Below are 11,373 nucleotides of genomic sequence, written 5' to 3'. Positions count from 1 at the left end.
ACACACACACACGCACACTTACTTTAAAGAAAACATCCACCACACAATTTCTAGATTGCAAATTATATATATATCTTTAAAAACTGGAGAGAACATAAACAGCCCCTCCATATATATATATATATATATATGTATTCACTGAGTCACATAGAATATGAAAAAACTATATTAGGTAAATCATCATATTATCTATAGTTCTCCAACTGACAATTGTTTTTATAGAGACACAGTGCATTCGTTCTCTTTTTTTAAAAACATATTATGTGTCTTCATTGGCTTGGTAGCATATTAGAATGAAGGCGTATGGATAAAAAACGCAGAGGATTAAACAAACCCCTTGAGTCACATTATGTTTGGGTGAATTAAACGGGATCCTTCCCCAAACTAGCATAAATAAATCCTCCCTATGGAAAAGTGTCAGCGATTTAAGGGTTAACATAGATTTGAAAATAATTTTTAAAAAAATCTTATTAGAGGACTACACAGACAAGTATTTGGAATTCATCCCCCTTTAAAAATGACAGCACATTTGGCAAGTGTGAGCAAACGTCTTGAACTTTACTGGGTTTGAGAGATCTGAGCACAGCTATTCACAGACAACCACAAAGCTGCGATCTGCGAATAAGCCTCGGCTGGAAGGACTCGGATACCTCTGACAGCATTGCTCGCCACCTGGAAGGTTTCCAGCAGCTTTCAAGGTATTTATCGTGGACTCGTGGCTGGTGACAGAGTGTGACTGGTGGAACAACTCCAGCACCGCTCCCTCTTTGCCATCACAGAGCGCAGCGGGTTTGAACAGCACCCAGACCGGCTAACCCTTCAGCCCACGCTGCGGGGCTCCACGTATCCCCGGGACCCCGTTTGCAACCGCAAACACCTACTCCAGCACTGCCATTATCACCTTGCTTTCTCTATGCCTCATGCCCAAGCCTGTCCATTTGCCGAGCCCTCCGATGAACCTCTGCTGATGCCCTTCTTGGAAGCTCGTACTGTCATCAAAGGGGCTGGTACCCAGCACAGCGGCTCCCTGCTTTCTCCATCATCCCGCAGGATGTCACAAGTGATCCCATTAAAAGACGCTGTTCTCAAGAATCCTGGCTGGGTCTGACTTTGAGAAAAAGACAAAAGTTTCCTGTGTTGCCATTGTTGTTTTGCAGTTGTGTTTCTTCATTCGTGCTCTCTTCTTGTTTTTATTAAAAAGGACCCTTGTATTATTAATATAGTTCACCCCTCCACAGTCACTATAAAACAGACTCCATATTTTCACACCACTCATGATCTTCAAGGTTATAGATAAATTTTGTCCTATGTGATTGATTTTGGGGCACCGAGTCCCGCCCCAGATTGTCTAGGGTGAGAGTAGAGGCAAAAAACTCACTAGTGCTGAGACCACCTTCATGGTTCTTGATGTATCTTTTATAGTTTTTCCTCAAGCACTGCCAGGTGGTTGTATATAAGATGAATGCAAAGGACTTCAGGGCTATAGCAATACTAACATACAGGTATCTATAGACCACGTTGTCGTACAGCGCGCAGGCTCCTTGCTCGCCACAGAACGTGCTCCAAAACAGACACGTGGAGTCAATTCCAGCCCCAAAGATCAGTGGAGGTGGGATAAAACCTGTCAAAACAAGAGAGACAAATCATGCTTTTATGATCCTTATGATAAAGAGAGAAGACGTGATTGCAATGAATGGAAAGAGAGTATACTTTATCAAGGTTAATGGTCCCAGCTGCAGCTTGTGATTCTAATTTTTTAAGTTCTAAATCAACCTAAACAAAGTGTGGATGAGTTTTTAGCTTGGACTCAATGTCTACGGAAGAGATTCCTGCTGATATCAACATGCAGGAAGGATTTTACTCAAGTTTAAGTGGCTTTTATTAAGCTTCTCATTTGCCTAATGAGACTGAGTGGAGGGGTAAATGAAAGAGGAGGAGGACAGCCTTGCAGCTTGCTCTCTGTTTAGATATTGGTGGTTCTGCACTCTGGGGTGTTCACCTGAAGGATGTCATGAGACTCCAGTTCAGAGCCTGAAATCAGCTGGGGCACTGAGGTCTAGTTTTGGACCTTTCCCTGACATAGAAGAAGGTTTTCTCCGGGTCTAAAGAAAATAAACAATAGCCTCTAATAGATGCCAAAGATTAAATCTGAAAAGAAGGGAAAATTTCAGCGCACCATTAAATGAAATATCACAGCAGGATTCTCCCACAACCACTGCAGCTAACTACTGATGAGCATTTCTCAATCATAGTTTGCAGCAGAGCTGCAATCTTAAAGCAAAGCAATCATTCCAATCTCATTTAACTAATAAAGGCAATGTTTTTCTTCTCTACTTTTCCCCATCCTAAAGGGATGTTATAGAGGCCCCCTGTTTCACATTACCCTGACAGTGGTTAGGACATCCACGTTCCAGCTTTGCACTCCCCAGCCAGCACATGTGCACCGAGCGTGCAGCACTCACAAGAAAATGTGGATGTTCTACATATGTAAACCATTTCTCTTCCTTCTGTTATATTTATGCAGGGAGGCTGGAAGTGGATAAACCCTGGAAAAAACCCTGATCAATAAAATCATTGCTGTAGGTTAAGTCAGCAAGCAAAGGAGAGCATTGTATCTACTGAAAATGAATAGCAAGTGGGCACAACACACCCTCAACAGTACCACTCCGTTCATACATGCTGTGATGCCTGAGACTCTATAAATACATGTGTAGGCAAAGGGACACAAGGACTGCAGTTTCTAGACAGAAGAGTGTTTAATCTTGGCTCCAGTTTCATCATTAACCTGGATTTCCAAGCTGAAAAAAGATACCTTCCTTCGGCTTGTCATGAACAAAATAGTGACATTCATGACATATATCCTAAGACTACAAATAAATCGGTTGTCTTCACTGTTTCCTGTGGTAACTGAGATCTCTTTAGTTTACTTTGTTGATGACTAGAGCTCTGCAGATTTTCTTTGATCTTCCTTATATGTTAACAAATGCAGGAGTTAAGAAAGGCTATATGGGCTTTTGGTACTCATTTTAACCAGTCATTAATAGCACAAATGTAGGAAATAAAAACAGATGATACAAAAGCAAGACAATCTTTTTGTTAGAAACACTAGTTCCAGTCATCACATCTAAAAACCTGGTTACGTTCTGGAAAAAATGTCAGCGCCAGCTCCCTGTTTGTCATTTCAATGACTGGAAATTCCAGACTGGGCTGATTCTGCTAATAAGTTAAAAGATGCCTTTTTTTTTTTTTTTTTTTTTTTTTTTTAAACCTGTGGACAACCACACATTCAACCTGGAATTTAAAAATTCAGCTGGGCTCCTGCCAGAAGCAAGCAAAGACCTTGTGCTGCTGAATGCAGTTTGTGTGCCCAGTGCTGCCCTGGGTGCCACCTAAGGGGGTAATCTCCAGACGTGGCAGTGACCGAGGAGGCAGGAGCCACAGGCTTTCTGGGCTAAGAGAAAACTGCATTTGGATTCTAATTTTGAGGTGTGAGTCCCTACTTGTTACCATGCCTAGAGATGTTGATACAAAACTTTGGAGATGCATAGGCTGAACTTCAGAGAGAGCTATCATCCCCATCTGCTGGCTTCAGCTGGCTTTCCAGGTTTTCAAGATAATTTGGCCTGGAAATTGCTTCGCATAAGGCTTCAGGAAGGACCTGTTTCATTGAACTCCAAAGCTACACCTATGAATGCAGGCATGGATGTGGAAACCTTGAAGAAAAATACATGAAAAGCTTTTAGCAACCAATGAGTGTTTCAGGCCGTTTTTACCAGAGGAGATGACAAGAGACTCACAGGAACAACTCAGTGCCTAGACCCTCTGAGACAAGGGAGTCGAGGGGCTGCACTGCAGATTGGAAAGTCCTTCTGAGACAGAAACATTGTGGTTTTGTCATGTTGGAAGAAGAGAGGCAAACAACATGGACTCGTAGGAAAAACAAAAGGAAGTGCCCTGGTAAGCGGAGCCTTTGATAGCATGTGAACATGCATGCACAGTGAACACCATCCAGAAAGGATGCATCCAGGATCTTACAAGTCCAAAACTCTTTGCCATTCCAGACATTTCCATTCCAAACCTTTGGCTCCAATGGCATTGCTTTACACTCTTCTCTGAGAAGCTGCAGTAACGCTTTTATATGAAGATACTGTTATGCTGCCCTCTCATAGCAGAATTCCTATGAAACGAGATAATACATCCAGGAGGATACCAGGAGAATTCAGTCGTGTTTCATGTTATTACAGTGAATATTAAAGAGATTCAATCATGTTTTGCCTCTTACTGCAAAGCGTTGCAAAAATTTCTGCTATATATATATATTTCACTGCAGAAACTGTAGGGCTGTATAAAAAAGCTGCTTCTGTCTTACTGAAATCTATTAGCTACGATTGCACCTCTGGGTCTCATACTTCCTATATTTAATACTCTCCTTTGGTTCAAGAAGCAGCTATTATCACTCTCTTCTTAAGTCAAAGCTTAAAGGTGAACTGAAAAGCTTTTAAAATAAATCAGTAAAGCTATTCTCAAACCTCAGGTTGTTAAGGGCAAAATTTGGATACCCTTGCTCATACAGAAAAGTACCTTTCTCTTCATTTTCTATGGGTTCAAGCTACATTGCTGATATGCTTCAGGATGTATTGTCTTATTTCACGGGAATTCCTTAGTGACAGAGCAACATATAAAGATTTGAGTTTAAATTCTTACTGTGGCTTCTTACTGGAAGAAAAAAAAGTTCTATTCAACTTAAGCATATATGTCTGAGCCTGGTTTTAGAGGAATTCAAGACGCCGCTGTCTTGGGAGGTTTCTGTCTTTTGAAATGAAAAGAGAAAAGAGAGACAATCTCCCCCCTCAAGTACTTTTTCCTTTGGAAACAACAGCCCACAGCCATCCTCCTCGCACACTTGCCTGCTGAAACTCTGCATTAAGCCAGTGAGAGCTGAAGACAGGCCAAAACCTGACAGCAGCCCAACAGCTAAAGAAAATGCTGTCTTTGCAAGGCTTGAACCAGAGCTGACCCAAGTCAACCCAGCAGCTTCCCTTTGAGTTCTCTGAGCTCTGGATAAGATCACTTGATGGACCTTTATGTATGACTGCAGCTACTTCATCAAAGCAATGAAAATCTAATTGGCTTTATCGTAAACTGGTCTGGGATCGCCATTTCCCTTTCAGCTAATGGGGAATAAGGTATTACAAAAAATGAGGTCACTTATTCAAAGCAATGTATGGTACTGTGGGATTTTTGGTCCCTTACTTCCTAGTGTCTTGCTGCAGCCTAGGAGATGGCATTTTACTCTCCAGCTCATTCCTTTGAGACTTGGAGGGATCATGTAGGGAAGGTACTGCCCGTCCCTGCTAAAAAAAATAAATTCCACCCCCACAACACACAGAAACCCCGTGCATGAGATGGACCCACACAATGATGGATCAGAGAGGATTTTGCCCTGAATCGTTGAGATTAATGAGCTGAAATAGGACCTTTAAAATAAGAGCCATCTCTTCAAAAAGGGAAAAAACCCTCCACCCAGAAACAAGAAGCAGGCAAATGACAGCCCAGTGTCTTTTTTTAATTCATATATGAGAAGCACATACCGGTCCAGAGGAACACCCATACGCATTTTAATGGGATATTAACCCACGGGAGGATACAAGGATTTAGCCTGTCTCATTTCACTGTTTTGCTTTCCGAAAGACCCGAAGGAAGGAAGAAACACACCACGTAACACAGGTCCTGTCCCTCCAAGGAGGATGAAAATACGTATCCCTCTACTTCAGCAATATGCAGTACAGCAGTAATTTTGCAAGCTGCGAACATGTTAATAACAGCTCCAAAAGAGTAACTGGCTGCGTGGGACCGTGGCAGAAATGGTCATTTCTCATGCAACACTACATTTTCTTCCATTAGCACAATTCAAATGGCAGGAGAAGTGCCTTCAGGAGCGTTGATGTGATATCCTTCATAGTGAGGGCTCGGCCCCTGTTGTGTCAGACCCCACTCATGACAACCACAGCACTGCATGGAGTGCAGTGACTCACTGACGAGAAAATCAACTTTTGCATGTTAAAAATACAGTTTTCTGTGATTGAGGAAAGGATGGGAGAGAAGGACATGAAATTTTTGTACCTACCTAGCAAACGGAGAAGCAGGAAAAGCACCCCCAAAGCGTAAGACTTGAGTTCGGGGCTCACGGTTCTGTAGGGAGGAGGGAGGGAGAGAGTGAAATCGATTCTTGTTGTTCTGCTTTGATTAACACACCCTGTGGCCATTCTGTGCTGTCAGCCAGGATGCCACCACCACCTCTTCAAAAGTCATTAATGGGGTTTTTCTTTTTCCTTCGCCTGAACTGCCTACAGCCCCAAAAGTAATTGCATCGGTGATAGGTTCAGGAATTTAGCTAAGTCATTAATAACAACAGCTAATCGTGTCGTCGGATGGAGAAAAATGAAATTCCCATCCCCGTAAATCATCATTTACAAGCTCCCCATCATGCTTTCAAGGCTCCAGATATTGAGAATTGGAAGGAGGGAAAACTTTTTGTTCTAAAACTTCCCAGACTACTGGGAACAAAAGAGGGAAGGAGGATGACAGACCAAAAGGTTCGGTCAGCCTGTTAAATCAAGCCTCCCAGTGAGGAAGTGCTCAAGACCAGTTTTCATGGGCGCGAATTTAGCATGCTAATTTTTTTTTATGCTGGGAAGACAACGGTTGCACTGCTTTTTGCTACAAACACAACCCACTCTATTGCATTAGTGTTATCCTTCAAAGGTGCTTTAAAAAATAATTCATAGCTTTCTAATTGACTTAGCTCAAGGATGCTACTGGCTAAAGTCATCCTCTTGGGGTAGGCTCAGCAAAGTCTTTGGCATTTCAGAAATCATTAATTTGGTCTTAAGTCTTACAATAGCATTTTATCTTCCACAGTATCTAAAGGCTGGGAAAGCAGGACAGTGATCCCCATATGAATAGATCCATCACACAGGGGAACTTTAAAGGCCTCAGCTGCCTCTTCCATTAGCTCCTTACAGAGGTCTGCATGCAGCACGGCTAGTGGCATCCATGGTGGCAGTGGTGGTCCTCGGTATAAATACATTGGAGGGGCATCAGACAATAACAATAAAACAGCCAGAAACAGCAATAGGTTTTAAGTTAAGAGAAGACCATTCTGATCACCTGCCCTCATCTCACACATTACACGGGCCACGTAACACCATACCGTGACTCCTGCATGAAGCCTGTGACCTCTGGATGAATTTCAGCAGGGTTTTTAGGCAGACCCCCAGGCTCAATAGAAAGCCTTTATGCTAGGAAGTATCTACCCTTGGAAAAATGTTCCAGTGGTTAATGGCTTGGCTGAAATAGGATTCTACAGTTGGGTGGGAAACGAAGGAAACAGAAGTATTATTTTATGGAAAAAACAGATTATCATGTGAAATATTCACAGTGGGTTTTCAATCGGTGGTAGTGTCCTTCCATCCACTTTTTTGTATTTAAGACCAAAGTCAATCCCCATACCTTAGGGCGGACTAAAAGTTGCCACCTGGAGACATCTCCTTTCCTCACTGACTAGAGCAGTGAACAAATGACTTGCCTAGAAAAGACATCTCATTTGTAGACACTGAAGTTCTTTTTTAAATTAACCGTAGGAGCTGTCGATGCCACTTGTCACCGCCACAGACACCAGGGACACACTCATATGCCAAAACTTTCTTTTAGCAATCCAGGACGACAGCTGCAAGAGAGCATGAGGTGGTATATGGCGAACAGCTCTTCCCCGTACATTTCAGTAGCTACCAGTGATTCTGAGGGGAGTGTAGTTACTAATTTGGATGTGTGAATTGTTTATTTCCTACAGCTGCGAGCTGAATATTTTTAATATTCCCTTTGCTTTTCTTATTTCCTTGTATTCTTTCTAGCTGGTGACTGGCTTATCTCATTTGAAGTCGACACAAAGATGTCTCCACTCAGGATCCTACAGGTGCTGGCAGCTCCCTTGAACAAAGAACTCTTCAAACTTCAAATTACTTTTGCCACAATATTTATCATGAGAAATTTGATTTCCCTTTAGCTACTGTAGATGCAAAGAGAGAAACGAACTAGTAGGTGGAATATCTCATTTTGTATCCTGCAGGGAGACATGCCCTCACAGAGCTGTTCTGTCCAAGATCCACTCAAGAGTGTGTTTCTAATATAGACTTTATTGATTGAATTTTATTGGAATTTTCCAGGCAGCAGAATGGATCTGCTATTTATGCCTCTGGTTATTATTCTCAGTAAGTGACAGCCCGGACAGATAAGTAATTCTGGATAAACGTGGGCTTCGATATATACGTATAACATAAGGTGAAGTGTTCCATGTGTCTGGAAATAACACAAGGTCAGTTATTTGAATAAGCTACTTTTGCCCACCTATTCATATTGGCTCAACTCAGAGATGTCCTTCAGACTTTCAAGTTCCTTCTGTTCTTGGACTTGGTCCAGGGTGAGAGAAGTTAAACTCTAGCCGGGGGGGTATTAACCAAAGCTAGCTTTTGCTGCAGCCTTTCATTTTTCCTTGGTTTCTAAGATTTCCAGGCCATGTCTAAAGGCATCTTATTAAGGCATTACATTCTGAGAACATGGGGCTGCAATTCTGGCCCTTTCCAGATGCAGTGGTAATGACCTTACTGCCCGGACTGGAACCTGCACATCCATATTTCCTTTCCCATGCTAATCCCAGCCTTGGTAAGAACAAGCCTGACACCTTTCTTTGCAGCATCCCTGCAGGGATCTTCTCTACTTGCAAGCCCAGTCTCTCCTCACTCCCATTTTACCAAAGCTGTACTCGAGCAATTCCCATAGTCTTTCTAGCAGGCCAAGTACTGTAGGCACTGAACTCATTGGGGTCATGCCATGGACAAACCAGGTGCTACCAAGTGAAATAGTGGCTTAGAGAGGAAATTATTTAATTAACACTTGAAACCATGGGGCTGAAATTCAGGCAGGACTGCTTGGGCTTTCACATCCCCAACTCCTGCCTGCATGTAAAGGCAGTATGAGAAAGCCCATAGATCCTCATTTGCTGAGGAGTTAAAAATCTTTTGAAAATATGGGCAGCTCTTTCAAGGTGTCTCCACCAGGGAGTGCTTAGTCAAAGGAGGATTTTCTGATGCAGTGAACCTCCGCTTAAGCCAAAGTCATTGATATGGGGACCAAAAAGGTAGAGGCCAGGAGCTGTGCAGGACCCTCGGCTCCCTGCAGCTCCCAGCGGTACCCAGCGGTCCCCCCAGCCCTGCTCCCACCCCCACAGCAGCCCCCAGCGAGCTCATCGCATCCTCCCGGCAGCGGTCCTACCTGATGAGTATGATGACTGACGGCGTCTGCGCCATGGCCCCGATCATGCTGCAAACGCACATCACGCAGAGGAATGTCAAGAAGGCCTCTTCGCAGCCGGGACTGGGGCATTTGCCGGGAACGACGGTGGCATTTTCAGGAGGGACTGAGGTGAGGCACGAACAGCCACTGAGGTTCTGCGGAGGAGCACAGGGGTTCAGGGGAAGCAAGGGCCGCAGTCCCCACCACCTGCCCTCTGTAACAAGGGCTTGCCAACAACTCTCAATCCTCTAATGGTCAATTAAGTAACTCCTAAGTGCTTATTTGAGGGGGGTTTGGAAAGGATTTCAGAAGCACATCAGCTCTGATGCATGCTACCAGCAAGGGAAAGCTGTCCCTTGGCTTGTTTCTTTTCTTCTGCTCCTTTCAAGTCTCTCCCATAAATGTCACTGCGATAAAATTATTACCAAGTTATACCCCTTTGGAGGAGAATAAAGAAACGATCTGTGCCCCTGCGACAAGGAAGATCCCCAAATTATGGTTCTAATTACTTTCTTATTTACCTCCATTCTCTCGGCTGTTGCAATTAAACTGAAGTACATTAAAAGCAGGTAAATCGGCAGCCCTGTTGTTGACTGCGGGTTCGGTGCTTGCTTCCAGCACCCTGAATCCCGGGAAGGAGCCACCCACCATGGGTGCTACGGCTCACCAAGAGCTGAACTATCACAGCTTGGCAGCACAGACACTGCTGGACTCAAGTGCGCTACAGGGCTAATAAATGACATCTGGTTCAGAGGGATTTGTGTTGAGCTAAAAGCTGAAGTCAGGCGAGATAAACTTTATCAATATGTGACCAGAAGGAGGGTGAAATGACTGCATTTTTCTTTGATCTCTCCAGCAAGCACAGGATGTGAAAAGAAGCTTTGTCTGCCAGTCACAGATTTAGGGATTTTTTTTTCTTATTTTCCAACTTGCCCTCCCGATTTTCTGAGTGGGGGATGTCCGTGCAATTAAGGCGCACAATACTACCAAGAAATCCCTTAACAAATACAGAATGAAACAATCATAAATGATTCATGGCTTGTCTTCATCAGCCCGCTGGGTTTGCAGGTCACATGTTTGTAAGAGGAGTAACGCCATAAAATAAAACATATTGAAAAACAGCTATTCTCCTCCCCTTCCCCTCTACCATGTTCAAGCAGAAATTCCTTTGCTTTTCCGCTGTGGTCCCCTTAGGACCATACAAAAGCACACTTTCTGGTTCACTGCCTCCAAAGATAAGGATCCGCGGGAATACTACTCCAGCCTTTCTGACACCAATCTCTTTCTTCTGCATAGGAGTCAAACGATTTTCTTCCAAATAAGTGCACAGAAGGCAAGAGCGACCGCAGTGCAGAACTCCAGGAGGGCTGGAGTAGACATGCAGGTGCCTTTCCGGCTGGCAAGCAATAATTAACATAACAAATTCCTGTGCTGTGAGTTAGAAGCTGACACCTGAAGGATTCGAGGTGGTGGCAATTAGCACCACTGCAGTGGTGTTTGCACAGAGACAACAGGAATCTGTAGTTCCTGGCTCTTACTGCAGTGCATTGCTAGCAACCAGCCTGGACACAGCCCTGTAGATTAAAGCCCATCTAACTCCAGGAAAGTACATACCTGCACTGAAATATCCTGGGACAAAATTCCCATCATGGCAAACACGCAGAACTGGCTGCTTATTTCCCATGGGCTCTCATCAATGGAGAGAAAGTACCCATTTCTGGCAATGGTGGGGCAGATTCTCCTCCCACTGGTGTGATTTTATTCCTGTTGAACAAACCATGAAGCAGGACCCCACCTGCATTGCCTGAAACTTTGCCCCTCAATCCGCTTTTTCAACCATTTTGCACCAAGGTGCTAACCCAAAATAGTGTGAGTAGTTTGTACATCTAGTGCTGCACCTCATCCTTACCTGGGAGATCTTTGATCTTTTATTACTGACACGCTATATACAACTCAGACATCAAACAAGGAAACATCAAAGATGGAGTTTTATCTTTGTCCTGTGGAGAGGCAACTTCTTGC

General features: G+C 43.7%; 1 protein-coding gene across 1 annotated transcript in view; it reads right to left on the bottom strand.

Annotated features, from left to right (window-relative positions):
- Window positions 1-209: 209 nt before the first annotated feature.
- The window catches only part of SLCO3A1 (solute carrier organic anion transporter family member 3A1), a gene marked incomplete at its 5' end in the record, with an annotated part of 144,242 nt that continues 133,078 nt past the window's right edge, over window positions 210-11,373 (bottom strand). Inside the window, 3 exons of the mRNA XM_082321213.1 lie at window positions 210-1,621; window positions 6,128-6,192; window positions 9,331-9,506. Coding sequence (XP_082177339.1) covers window positions 1,242-1,621; window positions 6,128-6,192; window positions 9,331-9,506 — 621 coding nt within the window. The 3' untranslated portion in view covers window positions 210-1,241. The remainder of the gene's footprint in view (window positions 1,622-6,127; window positions 6,193-9,330; window positions 9,507-11,373) is intronic.

This window comes from Platalea leucorodia, assembly GCF_965183815.1.
Source record: "Platalea leucorodia genome assembly, chromosome: 9".
In the NCBI taxonomy this organism is placed as follows: Eukaryota; Metazoa; Chordata; class Aves; order Pelecaniformes; family Threskiornithidae; genus Platalea; species Platalea leucorodia.
Note: the sequence above shows the minus strand (reverse complement) of the source record. Positions and strands in the feature narration are given on the sequence as shown.